Source organism: Phascolarctos cinereus, unplaced genomic scaffold (assembly GCF_003287225.1).
Source record: "Phascolarctos cinereus isolate Bilbo 61053 unplaced genomic scaffold, phaCin_HiC Scaffold_4;HRSCAF=312, whole genome shotgun sequence".
NCBI classification, from domain to species: Eukaryota; Metazoa; Chordata; class Mammalia; order Diprotodontia; family Phascolarctidae; genus Phascolarctos; species Phascolarctos cinereus.
The window spans coordinates 718051751-718073454 of record NW_027555847.1 but is presented as its reverse complement, the minus strand read 5'-3'; the positions used below and the strand labels follow the sequence as shown (position 1 = coordinate 718073454).

The window sequence follows — 21704 nt, the reverse complement described above, 5'->3', positions numbered from 1 at the left end:
CCAACATGACAAAACAGGAAAATGATAAATGTTGGAGAAGATGTGGGAAAATTGGAACACTAATACATTGTTGGTGGAGTTGTGAAATGATCCAACCATTTTGGAGAACAATTTGGAACTATGCCCAAAGCGCTACAAAAATGTGCATACCCTTTGATCCAGCAATAGCACTTCTAGGGCTATATTCCAAAGAGATCAAACAAATGGGAAAAGGACCCACACGTACAAAAATATTCATAGCAGCTCTTTTTGTGGTGGCAAAGAATTGGAAATTGAGAGGATGCCCATTTGAGGGAAATGGCTGAGCAAGTTGTGGTATATGAATGTAATCGAATACTATTGTTCTATAAGAAATGATGAACAGGCTGACTTCAGGAAAATCTGGAAAGACTTATATGGTCTGATGCTGAGTGAAGTGAGCAGAACCAAGAGGACTTTGTACACAGTAACAGCCACGTTATGCAATGACTAAGATTGTTAAACTGAACCCTTCTCAGCATTACGAGGATCTAAGACATCTCCAGAGGCCTCGGGATGGAAAATGCTGCCCACATCCAAAGAAAGAACTATGGAAGTCGAATCGCTCTCACTTATTTTTACCTTCTGTTGAGTTTTGTTTCCTCTTTCTGATGGTTCCTCCTATTGGTTTTAATTTTTACTTACAACCTCTCTAATGTGAAAATATGTTTAATGGGTATGTAAATGTAAAGCCTATATCAGATTGTGTGCTGTCTTGGGGAGGGTGGGGGGGAGAGGAAGGGGAAGAAAAATTTTCAACTCAAAAGTGTATGGAAGTGATTGTTGATAAATCAAAATAAATTAATAAAATTTAAAAAAATAAAAAATCTGCCTAAGAGCATTCCTTATCTCCCTGAGATGGGTTCAAGAGACCACTAAGGTCCTTATAATTCTAAAGATTCTGTGAACTCCTGGGACCAGGTCTTATGCATCTCTCTGTCCCCCAGAATGAGTAGCCCAGGGCCTTGCCCATAGCAGGGGCCCAATATATGCTGACTTACTCTACAGTAGGTTGGTCCAAGGCCATGATTAGGACCCAGTGAGGCTTTTTCCCTAGGGCATTGACATCCATACACTTTTTTTTTTGCTTTTTGGTTAGAAAATTGGAGTCAGGTGATTTGCCCCGGGTCACACAATTGTATGAGGCCAGATTTGAACTCTGGTCCTCCTGACTCCAAGGCCAGAGCTCTATGCATTGTGCCACCTAGCTGCTCTGAGGGGGTACACTTTCAAGCTGAGATCTTCTACTTTCCTCAAGTAACCCAGCAACCTGGAATCCAGGCCTCTTGCTTCTTCCAAGAGATTCTGTTCACTATCCCATACTGCCTCTGTCTTCTCTCCAATACTTCCCTTCTGTCTTTCTCTCCTCATTTGCCCTTGGGTTTTAAGCACTTAGGGAAAGCCTAATTGCTAGTGGGAGAGCTTTCTGCTCTAGAAACACTGAGCAGGCTCGGGGGACTGATGTTACCCATTAGAGAGGGCCCCTTCACCCTCTCTCACATTCCCTCCAGATTCTGAAGTCAGGATCCCAAATGTGGCACCCTAGGGTGAGGGAGCAGAGTGTTGGGATGGTGGGTCTAAAAAGAAAGGAACAAGGCAGAGATGCCCAGGAATCGTGAGCAGATCAGACTTGGAGGACCACCCCCGCCCAGCCATAGCAATGCCAGGTGATTTTTCAGTAAGCTAGCAGGTAAGACTAGGCATTGCTCCAATTTCTAGAGTATTTTAAAGTTTACGTCGAAAAAGCGTTGATTTAGAAAGTGCCTAGAGGAGAGAGCTAGAATTTGATAGCATGAAGACAGAAGAGAAAGATGGCTAATTATAGGAATTAAGAATTAGAGGATGAAGGTCTAGAGTAAGCAGAAAGGGAAGATGGGATAAAGCACAGTCAGAGAAATCCTTTTTGGGAAGGGGTGCAAAAGAATGAAAATGTTTAACTAAGGAACAAGACTAGCTAAAGGGGAGGAGAGGATGGGGGATGTCAAATGAGAAGAGGGGATAAGAGTGAGGGGAAGAGAGCTGGGGGAGCAGCGCCACCTTAAACAAAGACTGAAGTGAAGGAACTGAAGGAGCTAATTAGACTCTGTCCACAGCAGAAGAGGGAACATGAACCTGAAAAGCCTCTGCACAGACAACATCAATGCATGCAGCATAAGAAGGGAAGTGGGTGAATAGGAAAAAAAATCATTGTATCGTATTTCTCTGATAAGGGTTTGGTATTCAAGATGTATAAACAAAGTGTATGTATGTATATATGTATGTACACATATGTGCGGGTCTGTATGCAAATAAACTAATAGCTATAAAACCAATATAAAAATAGTCAAAGGATATGAATAAATAATTCTTAAGAGAACTGCAAAGTATTTACCACCACGTGAAAAAAATGCTCCCAATCACTAATAACAAAACAAATGCAAATGAGAACAACACTGAGGCTTCACTTCACACCTGGCAAATTGGCAAACATGACCCAAAATGGCAATATTCAATGTTGGAGGGATTGTGGAAGGATAGGCACACTAATACATTGTTGGTGGGATTGTGAAATGGGACAACCATTTTGAAAAGCGATTTGGAATTATTTAAATAAAGGGGCAGCTAGGGGATGCAGTGGATAGAGTAATGGCCCTGGAGTTAGGAGGACCTGAGCTAAAATATGGCCTCAGACACTTGACACTTACTAGCTATGTGAACCTGGGAAAGTCACTTAACCCTATTGCCTAGCCATAAATAAATAAATAAATAAATAAACAAACAAACAAACAAATAAATAAATAAATGAAATGAATAAATGGACTAAAACATCCTTACTTTTTGAACCAGAAACTTCATTACTGAGCTTATACTCTGAGGAAGCCATTGAAAAAAAAAGTCCCCATATGCTCCAAAATATTTCTAGCTGTACTTTTTGTGAAAGCTAAGAATTGGAAACAAAGTAGATGCTCATGGACTGGGGAATGGCTAAACAAATTGTGGTACATGAATGTAAGGGAATATGACTGAGCTGTAAGAAATGAGATGTGTGATGAATTTGGAGAAGCCTGGAACGAGTTACATGAACTGATGCAGAGAGAAGTCGGCAGAGCCAAGGAAACAACATACACAGTGACTGCAACAATGTAACTGGGAAGAACAACAGCACACCAAAACATCAGAAGTGAATGTAACAAAATTAGAGAGAGTGAATGGAAAACTAAAAATAAATAAACTTTAAAAATAAAAAAATGAAAGTTGGAAAAAAAAAAAGAGTGAATGGGACTCGACTGAAAAGAGTCCCCCTCAACCCACCCCTTTGTGGAGGTGGGAGGTCCACAGGTGTGACAAATGACTCACGTTTTTGTATTTTTTCAATGCATCGATCTGTTGCACTGATTTCTTCCTGTCCAAAAAATATTATTTGTCACACGGGATGGCTCTCTGAGAGGGAGAAGGGAAAGGGTACAGGCATACCATGGTGATGTAAGAAACAGAAAGTTGCAATAAAAACTTTTTTTTAAATAAAAAAAAATTGATTTATTTATGAAACACTTACTATGAGCCAAGCACTGCACCACTGTGTTTATGAGGTATTTTTCCCCTCACAAGAACTCTGGGAAGGAGAGAGGGGAAGAATCATTCTCCTCATTTCACTGATAAGAAAACAGCCTTTTCAATGGGAAATGATTCGTATAAGGTTATATGGCGAGGAAGAATCTGAGGCTCGAATCGAGGTCCGGTCTTATGACTCTGAGCTTGGTAAGCTTTCTCTTGTGCTTCCTGTGTGCCTGGCCCTTCTGGGTGGGGTGAAAGAGATGAAGAGGCATTCAATGCCATACCCATCTGTTCAGTTAGTCTAGCTGGGGATCCAGGGCTCACATGGGCAAATGACTTGGCATAAAGCAAGAAAGACAGAGACAGAGACAGAGAGAGACAGAGACAGAGACAAACACAGACACAGAGATGGATGCTGATCTCAGGCTCAGCGAGACCTCTGGAGCAGGCTGGTGAGGGAAGGCTTCAAGGAGGCCTTCCAGCTGGGAGGATTAGGGTCAAGTAGAGAAGAGGGAGGAGAAGTGCATTGCAGGAAGTAGAAAGAACCTAGGTACTGAGGCGTGGGGCATGGCCTACATGTTTGTAAGGGGTGGGGGTGAAGGAATGACTGAGGACACTGGCCTGTTTGGACTAGGATCTCTTCAATAATCAAGTCGACCAGGCTGGACTGGATGGATGGTGAAGAGCCTACCGAGGGTAGAAAAGTTCACAGAAATCTTAAGTCTTGGGGCAGCTAGATGGTGCAGTGGATAGAGCACCGGCCCTGGATTCAAAAGGACCTGAGTTCAAATCTGGCCTCAGACACATAACACTTACTAGCTGTGTGACCCTGGGCAAGTCACTTAATCCCATTGCCTAACTCCCCCCCCAAAAAAAATCTTAGGTCTTTGAGCTAGGAGAGATCTCAAAAGTGAGCCTGGCCCCACCCAGAATGGGTCATGCCAGACTAACCTTATTTCTTTCTTTGATGGGGTTGCTAGGCTGGTCTATCATGGGACAACCCTGCGCTTTCTCACATCCCGCAGTGGGCAAGCCCACTCACCACCACCCCAGGAGAAGAGGGATGAGGCATTCCTTGGCCCTATTAACACCTCCATTTTGCAGTTGGGATCACTGAGACCCAGAGAAGGGGAATGACTTGGCCCAGACTCACCAAGCACGTTATTAGCAGAGACCTCAGGTTTCCCAACTCCCCAGCCAGGGCTCTGTCTGACCCAAGATGCTGCCTCTCTGATGCTGGATAGGAGGCATGGCTGCCCCCAAAGAAGGGCCATGGACAGTGTCCCTGTAGCCTTGTCCCCCAGCCAGCCTCCTCCTCTCTCTCCTACCCCATCATTCAACAGGATGCAATCTCTTTAAGTGGCTGTCTGGAGAAGGGGGGCGGCTGGTCCTGGAGAGATGGGCCCCCAGACTGCCAGCTGTCCATAGATCATCTTTCTGAGCCAACTCTGGAGCTCCCAAGGACTGAGGATCCTTCCAAGAGAATGGCTTCAGGTCTGGCACAGGAAACACTGAAGGCCCTCCTCCCCCTCCTCCCTTGGAGATCCAGAGGATGGCTGAAACCCTTTTTCTACAGAAGAGGAAACTGAGGCCCACAGAGAAGAAGAGGCTTGCTCAAAGTCCCCTAGGTGGCGAGTTACAGAACGGATGGGAACCCAGCTCCCCAGGTCATGCCCTTCCCTCTTTTCTAGAAGTGACCATTGAGTCCAATCTCCTTTACAGAGGAGGAAACAGCAGCCCGCCAAGGGGAAGAGATTTGTCCACAGTCACAGTGGGGCTGAGCCTGGCGTGAATTGGTGGGGTGTTGGGGTTTCTTGGGTGAATGTTTACCTCTTCCCTCCCGTCCCATGCCTGCTCAGAGGATGCTGGGCTCCCTGTTAGCCAGCTTCTTTCCAAGGACATTGAGAGGTGGTAGGGCATGAGAGGAGAGGGACAGAGGGGCTGGTGCCAGACTTCAGGGCTCCCCCTCCCCCAGCCTAGAAGGACAGACCCAGAGCTGGCAAATCGAGGGTTTGACCGGTCAGCCCTGGCCATCATTCCCCAGGATCACCATTTCCATCACTCTAAATTTTGACAATAAGAATTATCCATGAGCTTTCTGGGGAGAGGCACCTCTTCCCAGGCTTACACAGTGAGGTCTTTCCTGTAACCCCCATGGTTCTGGGGCCAGAGTGACAAGGGCCCCTGTTCTTCACAACCACTCCATCATACCCCCTGAGCCCTTGGCTTTCAACACCCAGCTCCAGGTCAATTGCTAAGTGGAGGCTGGCTGCTCCCAGGGCAAGGATGCCCCCTCAGGTCTCTGAAGGCTCCCCATGGCAGACAGGGTAAGACAGGATTCCCAAGCACTTGCCTTCCCCCACCCCCACCCTCAAAGGAGCCACGCTGAGACCTAGAGTGCCAGAGTGGGCCAGGGGGCCTGAGACATGAAGTCAGGTGCTTTGGGACTCCTAGCTCCCCTGCCAGCCTCAGGGTCCTGATGCCTTGGGTGGGGATAATCTCACGCCCCCGGAGCCTTAAATTTAAAGATGGACAGGAATGGAAGCTGATGGAACTTGTCACCACGGCCTGGTCCAAGGCTCCTGGGAAGGACTCGCCCCACAAAACTGCTCTCCAGACACCAGACCACTGCACAGTCATTCGTTTACGCTAGCATTATCTTCTCCCTAGACTCAGAGGTAGGGAACCCACGGCCTGGAGGCCACATGTGGCCTTCTAAGTCCTCGGGTGTGGCCTTTTGGCTGAGTCCAGGTTTTACAGAACAAATCCTTTCATGAAGGGGATTTGTTCTGTGAAGCTTGGATCCAATCAAAGGGCCGCACTTAAGGACCTAGAGGGTCACGTGAGGCCTCGAGGCTGCAGGTGCCCCACCCCTGGAACATGTGGCCTGGTAGATAGTAGGTGCTTAATAATGCTCGATAAATTGAATTGAATTTGGCTCCTAACATTTCAGGTGAATTATAGAGGGCCCAGAGCCCAGAGCCGGAAGGGGCCCCAGAGACCATCAAGTCCAAACCCCTCGCTGCTTGTAGGAGGAAACTGAGGCCCAGAGTAGGGAGGGCGCTGGACCTGGAGGCAGGGAGACCTGAGCTCAAAGTCTACTTAGTCCCTATATAAATCTTGGACAAGTCACTTCACTTCTCTCTGCCTCAGTTTCCTCAGCTTCAAAATGGGGATAATAGCACCTGACTCACAGAGTTCTTGCAAGGCTTAAATGAGAGAATACATGTAAAGAGCTTTGCAAAAACTTTAAAACTACAACAATGGACAAAGGAAAGAAGTCCAGACTCTTGGGTCTCGGTTCCTGCTTTGACACCACCTTGCTATGTGACCTTGGGAGAGTCACTTAATGTCACTGGGCCTCAGTTTCTCCACCCACAAAGGATTATGGGTTCATGGATTTACAGCTGGATGAGACCCTGAAAGTCATCTGGTCCAATCCCCTCATTTTACAAAGAAGGAAACTGAGGCCCAGCAAGATGAGGTGACATACCTGGGGTCGCACAGGCGGGCAGAATCAGTAGCATTATTTGAACTCAGATCCTCTGACCACAAGCCCAGGGCTCTTTCTCCTCCATCATAATTCCCTTCCTCCTCCCTATCTGGCACTGGCAAGGGGTGAGGGCTGGTGGGTGGAGCTGGCCTCCTTCTTCTCTTAACACCTAAAAAGTATCCCCAGCCAGGGGCCCTGAATCCGCACAAGGGATTCTATCTAGTCTGTCCAGCATAGACTGGATCCTGACTTTCCCCTGGGGCTGATTTCCACCTTGTTCTCTTCCCGTAGTGGACTCTGTGTACTCTCCTGGAAGACGAATGTCCCCTTTCATGTCACTGACAGCTTCATCAGCCCAGTCCTGATAAACGAGGTCCATTGCCTTCAAGGATGGGAAAGATACATATATGTGGGGAGCTATATACATATGTGTGAGAGTGTATGTGTGTATTTCAGTGGCTACTTACTAGCTTGGGTAGAAAAGCTCAGGAACTAGAGTTTGAGTGCTAGACATGGAGTCAGGAAGACCTGGGTTCAAATCCTGCCTCTGACACTGTGTGACCTTGGGCGAGTCTTTGCTGACTTGACTTTGCCTCAGTTTCCTCCTCTGTAACATGGGGAGGGGAGGGTTGGATTCTACAGTCTCTGAGGTCCTTTCTAGCTCTAGCTTTTAGCCTATGACCTAGAACCTATGACATCAGTTCCTAGTCAGAGGAGATAGACAGACAGATGGGTGGCCAGGCTTTCCCTCCATGCTGTGGTGGAGGGAAGCCTGGATCTGGAATCCCAGACCTGCCACTTACTTCCTGTTTGATCTGGGTGTAACTTCATCTCCCTGGCAAACTCAGTTCTTCTGTTGTCACTTTTCAGTCACGTCCCGCTCTTCACGACCCCATTTGGGGTTTTCTTGACAAGGATAATGGAGTGGTTTGCCATTTCCTTCTCCTGCTCATTTACAGATGAGGAAACTGTGGCAGTCAGGGTTAAGTGACTTGCCCGGGGTCTGTCTGAGGCCAGGTTTGAACCCACAAAAATGAATCTCCTGGACCTCTAGCCCAGCGTTCAACCCACTGCGCCACCTAGTGGCCCCAGTTTGCCCTTCTGTACAATAAGAGGGTGAGGTAGATGGTGTCCCAGCTTCCTTCCAGCTATAAAATCCCATGCTACTGAGTCATTCTCAGCTGCTGGTGCCTCCTGTCTTGTGTCTCTTCAAGTCCAGAGGGAGGGAAATCAGAGTCTGCGGAAGGCCCTGAGAGGGAAGAGGAGTCAGCCTGGTGCTCAGAGAAACCTCTCAGGTCTGGACTGGGACCCCAACTGCAGACTAATGGGATCAGAGCTGCAAGGGCTGTCAGAGGCCATCCACTCTGATCTTTTCCTCCCTGAGAAGGCTTCGAAAGATCCCAGCTATGCTTTGCTGGGCTGCCTCTAGTGTGGGAGGGGCTCCCTACTACATTCTGATTCTCCCAGTTACCTGGCAGGTCAAGGGAAACAGTTTACCTAGAGGGTGAATGACAGGCCCAAGGTCACACAGCAAAACCCAGGCCTCCCCGTTGGTCCTCAGCACAGGCTCCCGGTGTAGTCCTGGGTCCTGTGTCTGAGTCCTGTCTCTAGGAAGCGGGACCAGATAATCAAGCAAGGCTATGATGGATGGGGCCTGGTTATCTCCTCTCCCTGTCCTTTGGTACTAAGATGGATCAGCTGGCAGCTCGCTATGTGTGGGAAGGGGAGGATTGGATTATTTAGTGTTGGCAGAGAGCCCCTCATTTCACAGATCACTGTCACAGGCTCACAGATTAAAGCTTGGAGGGACCTTGGAGGGCAGAGTGTCCAAAACGCTCATTTTACAGAGCTGGGATAGACCAGCTCAGGAACCACGGCTTGAGTGCTAGACTTTGGAATCAGGTCCTCACTCTGACACTTATTAGCTATATAACCTTGGGCAAGTGCTCATTGACTTAACTCTGTCTCAATGGGTCTCAGTTTCCTCCTCTGTAAAATGGGGAGGGAGGCTAGAAACAGAGGAGGAAACTAAAACCAAAGGAGGGAAAATGATTTGCCCAGGATTACTCAGCAGAGGCAGGATTTGAACCCAGGTCCTTTGACTCTAGACGCTGTACTACAGAGCACTTCATCAAGAGGCCCTGCAGCTGAGGCCAAAGAATGGAAGTGACTTGCCAGGGCCCCTGATTTCTTCCTTCCTTCCTTCCTTCCTTCCTTCCTTCCTTCCTTCCTTCCTTCCTTCCTTCCTTTCTTTCTTTCTTTCTTTTTCTTTCTTTCTTCCTTCCTTCCTTCCGAGGCAATTGGAGTTGAGTGACTTGCCCAGGGTCATACAGCCGGTAAGCGTCTGAGGCCAGCTTTAAACTTGATCCTCCTGACTCCAGGGCCAGTGATCTATCCACAGTGCCACCTGGCTGCCTCAGGGCCCCTGATTTCAAATCTTGAACTCTTGCCCCATGGTCTCACCGCCATATTTGGGGTGAGGATGCTTGGGTCCCCTCCTCATGGGCCAGGCTCCCACTTTGTACTTCCTTCTTTAAATCCTCCAATAGAATGTAAGCATGTTGAGGGCTAGTGCTATTACACTTGCGCTGTCTCTAGCACCTAGCACACTTACCCAGGGTCACACGGGTAGGCAGAGGCAGTAGCAGTATTTGAACTCAGATCCTCTGACCACAAGCCCAGGGCTCTTTCTCCTCCATCATAATTCCCTTCCTCCTCCCTATCTGGCAGTGGCAATGGGTGAGGGAGGGTGTGTATGTGGGGGTGCATCACTTCCTCTCTCTCTCTCTCTACCTCAGTTTTCCTTATCTGTAAGAGGGGAACGATAGTCTTGGGCACTGGAGAGAGAAGGCTTGGTAAACTGCCAAACTTGGTCAATTTATAAGTATTTAATTAATTCACTTGAAAAATTAGGAAGCTGGATTATTGTCTGCATCCACTCAGCAAGTCCTTGCCAAGCTGTGTGCCAGGCACTGTGCTATGTGCCGGCAATACAGAGCCACAAAAGAAACCAGCCCCTGCCTTCAAGGAGCTTCCACTCTAGTGGAAGGAAAGACAGTGAACAAACAACCTCGCAGGGCCCCATTTTACAGAGAAGGAAACTGAGGCTCAGAGAGATGACATGACTTGCTCAGGAAAGGAAACGTACAGAGAAAATTAGCTTTGTCTCTCAACTATTTTTCTTTTGAGACAAGAGTAGTTTTGAAGTAGAGGCTGGGCTTAGCAGAAGGCCTGGGATCGAATCCTGCCTTAGACAAATTCTAGCTTCCACTTAATCTCTTAGGGCCTCAGTTTCTTCAACTGTCAAATGAGGATGATAGAGGCATCTGCCCCTTCAGGGCTATTTGAAGCTGAAATGAGATATTTGTAGAACGTTGTGTGACTGTTAGCTGTTGTTATCTTTGAAAGAACAGTGGATTAAAAAAATACATATTTAACTTCTTTCTTTTCTTCAGGATATTTTAATATTGAAGCCCCAATTTTTGCTTGAGTGAGAGAAATTTACTGTCACTGTTGAGTCTTCTCAGTGGCGTCTGACACTTGGTGACCCCATTTGGGGTTTTCTTGGCAAAGACACTGGAGTGGTTCGCCATTTCCTTCTCCAGCCCATTTTACAGATGAGGAAACTGAGGCAAACAGGCGCAGTCACACAGCTAGGAAGTGTCTGAGGCCAGATTTGAACTCATGAAGTTGAGTCTTCCTGATTCCAAGCCCAGCGCTCTGTGCCCTATGCATGGAATAGTTTCCCTTTTTACGTTCTTCACTCAGAGAATCCTTTGCTTCCCTCAAAGCACAGGAGAGAGAAGACTTGGGTTCAAATCCTGATTTTGCCTTCATGTCCTGTGCGACTTTGGGCAAATTGCTCCCCCTCTCTGGGCCCCAGTTTTCTGGTCTACAAAACAAGGATCTTGGACGAGATCCTCTTTAAGGGTCTGTCCGTATCTAAGTCATATTCCACCTAATATGCATTCCTCTCCCCTGTCTCCAAATCATCATTTGAGGCTTGTCTCAACTCCTCCATGCTCCATTAACACTCCCCTGGTCACTCAGGTCCTCCGCCCACTCCACCCCCAGTTCCTCCAGCGTTTAGGGCACTACCCACTTGCCCTCTTCCCTGGTGTCTGGGCGCTTCTCTGGGAGCTCCGTGAGTGACCCTTCCCCCAGCCCCCAACTAGACTCTGAGCTCTTGGGAGAGACAGAGCTTAACTCCTGAAGCTCAGGTCTTTGTCACTCCCTCATTCAAGAAGTTTCAGTGGCTCCCTACTGCAACAGGATAAAATACAGACTGGCATTTAAAGCCCTTCCCCTCCACAAACTCTTCTGTTCCAGCCAAACTGCTCTATTTTCTCATACTCAGACGCTCTATTCTTTTCCCCTTTCCAGGTCTTTGTACAAGCTGTGCCCTATTCGTGGAATAGTTTCCCTTTTAACGTTCTTCACTCAGAGAATCCTTTGCTTCCTTCAAAGCCTATATAGTTCAGGTGCCCTCTCCTATGGGAAGGAGGCCAACCCTGAAGCCTCTTTCTTATTCCCCTCCACCCCCCAAGCCCCCAAGGATCCCCCATTAGAGTGTACACACTTGGAGGGCTGGATCTTTTCACCGGTCTTTGTATCTCCAGCTTCACCCAGCCCAGAACCTGGCTCCTAGCAGGGGCTTAATTATTGCTTGTTGCATTGAATTGAATCCCAAGTAGAAGGTAAGCTCTCTGAGGGCAGGGACTGCTTCCTTTCTACCTTTGTATCCCCAGTGTTTTCTTCGGCTGTCTTCAAGCCAGGAATGCTTTCCCTCCTTGTCTCCACCTCCCGGCTTTCCCAGCATCCTTCAAGTCTCAGCTACAGTCCCACCATCTGCAAGAAGCCTTTCCCATTCCCCCTTAGTGCTATAGTGCCTTCCCTCAGTGAATTATCTCCAATTTGCCCATTATTTATATTTTCTTTGTGTAGAGTTGTTTGCTTATTGTCTGTCCATTAGACTGGGAGCTCCTTGAGGGCTTTCTTTGTATCTCTAGTACTTAGCACAATGCCTGTGCACTCAGTAGGTGCTTAATAGATGCTTACTGACTTGTTGACTTTGTATCTATAGTGCCTGGCACTCAGTAAGCACTTAATAAAAGCTCATTGGATTGGATCTGATTTAATACCTCAGAGAAGACACTAGCTTCTAATTTTGTTTCTGTCCCACTCTGCTGTGTTACTCTGGGCAAATCAACCCCAATGCCTCCCTGTCCTCCTATGCACAGGGGGCTGCCTTTGTCCCGGTGGTTAGGAGAGGGGGCTTTCAGTGCCCTTGGATGTGAGGGCCCATGCTCAGGGCTCAGACCCTAGCAGACAAAGACAGCAGAGGCAGAGAGGGTGGGGGAGGAATCCCCAGCCAATCCCAGCCATGTCCTCTGGAGACAGACTCCCCTGCCAGTCTTCCCTGGGTCTCACCCGCTCACTGGGGGGTTTCCCTCAAGGAGAAGGGAGAATTTTGGATTCCTGTCAGCTGTTACAGAGCCTCTCTATCTCTGTCCCCAGAGATGGCCCAGTAAATGAGAATGCTCCCTGGACACGCTGAGATAAGAGCTATCTCCCTGGCCATGGGAGACCCCCTAGGAACATGTGTGTGTGAGCATGGATGTGAGTCTGGAGGACTGGGGGTGGGAAGGGTCATTTGGAGATGATGGCACAACAATCTCACACCCTTGAAATTGCTGCAACCTGAACCACTCCCCAAAATCACCAGGGAATTCCAAAGGCTTAGACCATACCCATATATCCTGATCTTTCTCTCTCTCTCTCTCTCTGTCTCTGCTTCTCTCCCTCATGAGGTTCATGTACTCTTGAGCTCATGCACACACATACATCCCATAGCATGCTCATAATGGAAAAGAGCTCCTGGGTTCAAGTCCCAGCTGGGTACTAGAGTCAATTTGTGACTTTGGGCAAGGCCCTTTCCCTCTTTGAGTCTCAGTCTCCTCATCTGTCAAATGGGGCCACTGGGCCCCAGTCTAGAGCTTTGAGGAGAGGATGAGTGACTCCCACCCTTTTCCAGCCCTAGGTTTCCACGAAAGCCCAGCTTCCCCAGAAGTCCCTGGGGATGGAAGGCTGTTCACTGTCTTGGCATTCAGAGAAGGGCCTGGCCCCAAGCACCAGACTGGCAAGGCTGGCTCACTTACTACAGACCAAAGGGCAGGCCTGCTCCTCTGCCCTTGGCCATCTGGAGCTCCTGGCTGCCCAAAATGTTTGACATCACTGTGTCCCAACCCTTTCATTTTCACAGAAGAGGAAACAGACCTGAAGATGGGCAGAGACCTGTCCAAGGTCACACTGGGAGATAGTACCTGAGCTAAAGCAGGTTCTGCTAGACTCCCAGCCTGAGAGCATCCGGGCCGGTGGCAGGGCTTGGCAGGGATTTGTCCTTAGTTTGTGTTTCTCTGGGCTGGGCATCCAGCTGGTAGGTAGTAAAAGCTAGCCCTGGACGGATGGTTGCTGGCTTGAAAGGGGAAGGAAGGAAGGTGAAGAAGGAAGGACAGGGGAGACTGACAGACAGGCTGGGAGGAGCACCCCAACGAAGCCACAGCCTCTCTGCTAGTGCTTCGTTCCCTTTCCTGCCCGTCTCAACCAGGATTCGAGATCGGTCCTAATTTGTAGACTTGGCCGATATTTTTCACCATCAATCGAGTGTCTCTTCCCCTCCCCCCCAGCCCCCCCAGCAGTTAACCCGGTTGCTCAAATTCCATTCTCTTAATTGTCTGTCATCCATCAAAGCTGCCCATCCCTTCACCACATTCCAGACACCAGCGAGTTCTCTGAGGTTCCTCCTGGAGGGACGAGGAGGGAATGAGACCTGGTTCAGGTGCAGCTGATTCGCCCTGAAGCTCCTTAGCTCACTGTCTGGGTTGGGAGGCCCCTTAGGGCCTCTCTGTCTGTCTTTCTCTGGCTTCTGGTATTCTGGCTAAGGATAGGTCCAATCTCTGGACCTGTATAAGGCCGGTGCTGGGGGCAGGGGTGGAGATGACATTGTCTCCCCCAGCCCACCAGGAGCCACCTGGCTGGCCCCCTCACTGTTCTCAGCACCTCCAAAATCCCAAGTCCTACCAGGCCCCTCCTGCTCCTGTGTGGGGACAGATCATGAGCTCTAAAGGATATAAGCACTGAGAGCTCTGCCCCCTTCTCTGAAAGCCTCGATTTCCCTCAGGTGGGGGTGGACGATGGGGCATAACAAAAAGAGCTTTGAAGTGAGACCTGGAGGACCCAGGTCAGGTTTTCCACGGCCACTTTTGACTCATGTGACCTTGGGAAAGGGTCTCAGTTCCCATCTCTGCAAAGATGAGGCAGTTCTGTGGGATGGCCCCTTGAATGGAGGCAGGAAGGGGCACTGGACAAGGAGGTCCTGAGCTGAATTCTACTTCTACCACCCACTGCTTGAACCTCAGTTTCCTTAGTATAAAATGAATCAGACAAAATAACCCCTCTGCTCCCTTACAGTTCTACGTAACTGATCTTATCCTCCTCCATTCCAGTTTCTCTCTCCCTCAGTTTCCTCAACTTCTCCCCTATAGATTGAATGGGTTGAGGAGGGTTAGAGGTCTTGTGGGAGAGCCAGCATATTAGCCAACTTCTGTGCCCCAACCTTGCCCCAGACCTCTCGTATGGACTTTGGAAACAGCTGGCTATGACATGGCCCCAGACCACTTCTGGAATCTGATCTCCCTTCAGACAGCTGGCTGAAGCCTTGCTGTGGTCAAACCAAGTCAATATGCTGGCCCCCACCCCACCCCAGACATGAACTTCTTTCACCCCCATGCTTTTTGTCCACATCACAAGTCAATTTGGGATCCTCCCCTCTCCTCTGACAAGATCTGAATCCTTCCATCCTTCAAGGCCCAGTGGGAATCTCTCCTCTCCATGAAGCCTCTGATGTCCGGGAATATTCCTCAGGGGCCAATTTTCCAAAGTACATGCTGTGCCACTCACTGACACTTCCTAGTTGGGTGACCTTAGGGAAGTTGCTTTTATTTGTCCAAAATTTGTGTTTTCATTCTGAAATGGTATTGTTGAAGGAGGGGGAGAGTTATGCTATTGTCCCTACTGCCCATCTCACGGGCTGATTGAGAGGACATTTTCTAATCTTTAAAGGACAATAGAAATGAGAGATGGTAAACTGTCTTACAGAATCCCAGAATGTCAGAGCTGGAAGGGCCTTAGAACAGGGGATGTCAGAGCTGGGAGGGGCCTTAGAACAGGGGGATGTCAGAACTGGGATTGGCCTTAGAACAAGGGATATCAGGACTGGGAGGGGCCTTAGAACAGGGGATGTCAGAGCTGGGAGAGGCCTTAGAACAGGGAACGTCAGAGCTGGGAGGGGCCTTAGAACAGGGGACGTCAGAGCTGGGCAGGGCCTTAGAACAGGGGGATGTCAGAGCTGGGATTGGCCTTAGAACAAGGGATATCAGGACTGGGAGGGGCCTTAGAACAGGGGATGTCAGAGCTGGGAGAGGCCTTAGAACAGGGAATGTCAGAGCTGGGAGGGGCCTGAGAACAGTGGATGTCAGACCTGACTAGTAGGGATCTTAGAGAATACAACTATGTCAGATTAGAAAGGGGCTTTTAGAAACCATCTAGTGAAGTCTAACCTTCACATTTTATGATGAGGAAACTAAGGCCTAGAGCAGAAGGGGAAGCCCATTGGTCTGGGTCACAAAGCCAGTTCCCAGACCAGCCAAGGTGCCAATGTCTTCCAGGGTGTCCCAGCGTCCAGCTCACCTGCCTCTACCTGACTACCCACTTCTTAATGGGGGCAGCTGAGTTCCCTTCCTTTTATGGGCAGAAAGCTTTGACTCCCTTGGTGGCTCCTGGATCCCTGTAGGAGTTATTGGCTCCCTCAGACAGGTGGGGGCTCTAACCTTCCTGGGGGGTGTGCCTCTCCTGTGGTCAAGGGTGGAAGGGATCCGAGAGGGCAATGTTTCACCCCTCTTGTTCCACAGAAAAGGCCATGAGGCTCAGTGACTGGCCCCAAGACCCTTAGGTGAAAGGTTGCATGATCTCAATTATGAGTCAGTTCCTCTGAAAGGGTCAGCCCTCTCTACAACACCATGTTACTAAGAAAACCTTTGTAGAGAGGAGTCTTAGGCTCCAGGTGTGAACTGGCCAGTTGTGGGGGGTGGAGGTAGGTGTGGGGGCAGGGGAACAGGAATCAGCTCTGTCCTCTCTGAGCTGGGCCTGGCCTTCTTCTGATCCCCCCACCCCTACCTTCCTTCCTAGTGTGGCAGAACCCCTGTACACCCTATGACAATGCCCTTTCTGCCAAGTCAGGGTCTTTGGGAGTGGGAATAGCAACTGGGGGCTAAAAAGTGACCCCCTTTAGGGGGACTTGACACAGGGAAGGCAGGAAGAGGACACAGAGGAAGGCATCTGGCCCTGCCCAGGCTCAGGGGCTTCAGGTCTCCTCCTCAGAGAGGACAGGGAGAGAGGGGTTACAAGCTGTGTGGAGATCTGCAGTGTATGGAAGGAGACCCCAAACCTCTGGGGCTCCCTGGACCATTCTGGAGATTCCACCTTCTCACCTCCTACCTGCTGTACCTGGCCTGGCCCTGCCCTTCAGATGCCCCAGACAACTTTGGTTTCACTTCTGAGTCAAGAAGGGTGGGTGGGGGGGAACAAACAGAGCAAATAAATTTGGTTTGGCCGCTGACTAATACAGCTTTGGTCTCTCGCCAGCAAGTCTACAGAGGGACAGAGCCCCTTTCTGCAGCTGCTGAGCCTGGGGAAGGGGGATGCAGGCTCCCTTTTCCTTCCCAGAATCTCTAGCCCGAAGACTCTGTGGGGACCCGCACCCCTTCCTTCACCCATCTGCAGAGGACTGTCGGCCCAGCCCATCCCTGCTTCTCTTCTCCCTCTGTGAAGGTTGAGGACTGGAAAACTCCCACACCCCAAGCCAAGTCTCCTGCCTTTGGAAGGCAAGAATGGGAAAGGAAGGAAGGAAGGAAGGAAGGAAGGAAGGAAGGAAGGAAGGAAGGAAGGAAGGAAGGAAGGAAGGAAGGAAGGAAGGAAGGAAGGAAGGAAGGAAGGAAAAAGCCTCCCCCCTCCCATACTGGAAAGAGGCAGGAGGAAGCCAGAAGAGGCCTGCCAGACCAGAGATGAGGGGGGGTTGCATTTATATCATTCGATGAAAAAAACTGGGTTTTGGGGATCACCTGGTCCAGCTTCAGGAGGAAAGCAGAAAGCAGAAGTGTGGGAGTTCAGAAGGGAGGGAGAATGGGGAGGGGGCTCCTTCTTAAGAGACAGGGCTACTGGATAGTGAAGCAAGGAGAGGCAGACAGGAAGGGTCCTTTCTGCTGCCAGTGGCAAAAATATTGGCAGAGTTAGGGACTGCCAGGCTGGCAAAAACAGAGAAGGTGGGGGATTAGTAGCAAAGGGAATGTAGAGGGGAGAGGAAAGGACAGGAGAGGAGAGGAGAGACTAGGAGGGGAGAGGAGACAAGAGAATAGGACAGGAGGGTAGAGGAGAGGAGAGAAGAGAAGAGAGGAGAGGAAGATGGGGCATGGAAGTCTCAGGCAAGGAAAGGAAAGAGGACAGGAAGGGAGTCTCCATTTGCTTTCTTCCAAGGAGTCCCAGGTCTTTTTACCCTTTCTCCCTCTCCCTACCCAATCTCTCTTGTCCCTGCCCTATCACTTTCTCCTCGATGCCTAAAATCAGCCCAGGCATCATACTCCCACCCCATCCAACCCACTGCTTCCTCCACTTCCCCATCACCCTGGCCAAGTGCTTCATCTCCCCAATCTCTTGTTGTCTCTCAATCCAGACCTGGAGCTGAGGACTTCAGGTGCTGTTTGGGGTCTGGTAGGGCTCCATTCAGCCTCAGGCCAGGGGTGGGATCAGGAAGAGACTAGAATGGGCTAAGACAAGGGCTTAGCCTGGTGGAGGTTGGGGGAATAGTGGAGAGAACACTGCCTTTGAGGTCAGAGGTCCTGGGTCTGACGCCTACCTCTGACACTGCCATCCTTCCTTTCTCAGGCTCTCACTACATCCCTCCTTCCTACGCACAAGTCCTCAAGCATCAAATGTCTCTATGCACCACTTAACACCCCCCCATCTGTCCTTTCCCCAGCCTCCCAAGGCATTGTGGTAGGTGAGGGTGCCCCAGAGGCAGCCAGAGCCATGAGAGGGACCCTTTGACTTGCCCCCACTAGTCCTGACTTCAGGTCTGCGAGCAGTTCTAGGTCCTGAGATTCCCCAAAAGGCAAGGACAGAAGGCATATCTGTCCAGCCTCCTACTTTTCCCAGCTTCCCCTGCCCCCAAAGAGCCTGAATGGAGTTCTCATCATCACCAGCACCCCCAATCTCCCAGCTGTTCAGAACATACGCAGATCTTAGCCCGGCCAGCTGCAGCTTGCACCCCCTCTGCAGTAGGGAGCTCCCCTCTCCTCTGCCACCCTCTGATGACATGGGACACTCACAGCTATGGGTCACCCCCCCCCAACCTGGACAGCCACTGCATTCTTCTCGTGATCTCAAAGCACCTGACCAACACATTCTAATGGCCCAGTGTTCGTCTTTCCAATTATCCAATAGAGAAGGGTCAAAGGACTTGTCTGCTTCTCCTAGCCAGAGAGAGGGCAAACTGGCGGACCTGGTACTAGTGCCTGAGCCGCTGTCCAGGGCAGCATTCCCCGGCTTCTAACAGGACTCATGTTTTAGGATGCCTTAAAGGGGAGCTGCTCAAGCCTCTCCTGTGGTCTCTTCTGCCTCCCCTGGCCTCTGGAAGCAGAAGGACCTTCTCCCCTGCAGCTTGGCACAGCCTGCCTGCCCACCCTGCCAGCTTCATCCACCTGTCCACTTCACAGGGCAGCCCGGGTGGGAAAGGACATTGCAGAGGGGTTACAGGGGAGCAGGCCTGTGAATCTGCAGGCACCCAGTCCCCACTGCTCGGCCTTTCTGCCCATTCCCCCCAAGCAACAGCTAGTATGTATAGAGGCCAGGCCATGCTGGTGGACAGCAACCCAGGGGGAGGCGGGGAACTGGATGAGGTGGGCCAGGCCCTGCCTTAGCACTGCAGTACTTGTGGGCACCTTCTTCTATTCAGACCAGACGCTGGACTCCGGGACAAGCAGATCCCTGAACACCTCAGTCCATAGCTCCATCCTAGAACAAGGGCCTCACTCTGCTCAGGGGTGGGTGGGTTCCTCTTGTTCTGAGAAGCCAAGGATGGCCACGGTGGCCTGGGGAATGGGAGGAGGTCAAGTTGGGCTCAGCTGCCACCTGGTGCCCCTAGGAAGGGGGAGGACACTTGAAGGCTGAATAGAGAACAGACAGGCTGGTGTCCCGGAGGGACATGGTGTCTGGGGAGTAGTGGCATGGGCAGCCTTAGGGATGCAGAGAGAGGGAGGGAGGAGAGGCTTCAAGGGGGTGGGGGGAAGGGGTGACAGACACATCTCTGGATTGTGGGCTGCACGTGAGCCTGGGAGGACCCTTAGAGGCTGGAGACGAGGGGGGGACCAGGCCAGGAGGAGAGAAGGGTCACCGGGCACTTGTCTGCTGCCACCCCCACCCCCACCCCATCCACTTGTTGTGTGGCTCCCAGGGAGCGGCTCTGCCTTCACCGGGAGGGGGTCAGGGGGAGGGGGCTTTCTCTGCAGGAGTGGGCACGGCGGCCATCTCTGTCCCCCTCTCCCCTCTTCTCCCAGCCCAAACAGATTGGATTTTTAAAACGACACGTCTGGAATGTCAATTCCAATACAGAACCAGCTAGCTACGCTAGAAACCGCGAGGGTGATTGGGGGGGAGGGAGGCGTAGAGGGGAGCCCACCCACCGCGCAGGTTCCCTGGCCCCGCATTCACTGGGGCCGGGGGCTCTCCCCCAACCCTGAGCCCCGCCCCCTGCCCGGGCCGCAGCCGTTCTCGCCCATTTCCGCACTGTCACCGTGGGAATGCTGACCCCCACGACCCTGTCCCCTCCCCGGGGGTGAGTGCCACCGCTACCGAGGGGGTGGGGACGGGCAGGGGAGGAGGGCGCCCGGCCTAGTCTGGGGAGGGGGGAGGGGGTTAGCAAGTTTTCCGAGCTGGTGCCCGCAGCGTGTAGGGGGGTCTCTTCTGCTACTTCTGCCTAAAGCTTCGGGTCCTCACCCACCCGTGGGACCTAGGGGAGGGGGTTCGGGAAGTTTCCCCCCTCCCCCTGCCCATCTCCAATCATCTGAAACCCGCCTAGATTGAGCCGGGGCGGGGGGGGGCGGTTTGGGCCGGGGGAACCGTGGAAGAAGGCTGTACTACCCCCACTTCTGGTCCTGTTCCCCTCCCCCTCCCCCTCCTCCCCGCCCAGGTCCTGGGAATGGGTCTGCGCTCCGGGCTCGGGTTAGGAGCTCCCTCCCGCTCGCCCCGCAGGTCGAGCCCACCTGTCTCCCTGCACCTGCAGACCCTCCCCCCAGTGGTCAGCAGGGGAGGGGGAGACCAGGGTCGCCAGAGCCCCCCTAGCGAGCGGCGGCGGCGGCGGTTCCAACTCGGGTTGGTCAGAGCCGGGCAAACAGGTAGGGCTGCTCCGGGGCCCCCCCCGCACTCACCCTCCAGTTCGTCCTCCGGGATCTCCACGGGCCGCTGCTCGGACAGGATGTTGGGCACGGTGTAGATGCCCCGGTACATCAACGCCGCGGTCACCGGGTGGAACGGCATCTTGGGGACTCCTGCGCCGAGCGCAAACTTTAATCCCGAATCGCATGGACTGCGCGGGCCGGGCCACCCCCCGGAGGGCAGCGGCGGCAGCAGGGGCAGGGGCAGGGGCAGCGGCGGCAGGGACAGCAACGGCCGCTCTCGCTCACTTGGAGCCCGCCGGGCCCGGGGAGGAGCCGAGGCTGGGGGCCGCGCGGGGAGGGTGTTCGAGCCCGGGGCAGCAGTCCGCCTGCCCGCCTAGCCGACTGCCCAGGGACAGGGACAGCTCGCTCCGCGGCGGCCGCGGCCGCGCCTCCGGCTCAGGCTCCTCGGGCTCTGGGCTCTAGGCTCCGCTTCCACCCCTCCCCTCCCTCCCCCCCCGCTCCCCCGCTCTCGGGGGCTGGGGGAGGGGGAGGGGGAGGGGGAGAAGGAGGGAGGGAGGGACGGAGGGACGGAGGGACGGCCGCGGCCCGCGGTGGCTGCTGGCTACTGCCCGCTTGAGCCCAGCGCCCCTGGGCGCCGGGCCATTCCCGCCCCCGCCCGCCTCCGCCTCCGCCTCCTGCGCGCCTCCGCCCGCTCTCTAGCCAGGGCACTCAGTCTCCTCCCCAGGGCCGCCACTGGCTGCTCAAAGGCTCCCGCTGCCCCCAGCCGGGGTTGCCCGGAGCCCCCGCCCCGAGGGCCTCATGGAGCCCGCCGGGGGCAGCTGGCCCTGGGCCGCAGCCACCGACCCCCTCCCGGCCCAAGTTTCCCCGGCCCACTCTGCGCTCTCCGGGCCGGTGCGGTGCGGTACGGCGCGGCGTGGTGCGGTGCGCCCGGCTGGCTGACTGGCTGGCTCGCGAGCCGGCTCCCTCTGGCCCAGCTCGGGCGCTCGCCCTCCCTCCCAGCTCTAGCTCGGGCTCTCGGTACCGTTCTCCCTCCCAGTGTCTCTGGTTTCTCTCCGCGTTGTTGTGTGTGTGTGTGTGTGTGTGTGTGTGTGTGTGTGTGTGTGTGCGCGCGCGCGCGCGCGTGTGTGAGTGTGTGTGTGTGCTCTCTCTGC

At 52.3% G+C, this 21704-nt stretch overlaps 1 protein-coding gene across 2 annotated transcripts in view; it reads right to left on the bottom strand.

Moving 5' to 3' along the window:
• CABP7 (calcium binding protein 7) overlaps positions 1-21040 on the bottom strand; it is a 32178-nt gene extending 11138 nt beyond the window's left edge. For both annotated transcript variants that reach the window (XM_020996556.2, XM_020996557.2), the window contains exon 1: positions 20584-21040. In XM_020996556.2, coding sequence (XP_020852215.1) covers positions 20584-20692 — 109 coding nt within the window. In that variant the 5' untranslated portion in view covers positions 20693-21040. The remainder of the gene's footprint in view (positions 1-20583) is intronic.
• Positions 21041-21704: the final 664 nt, after the last annotated feature.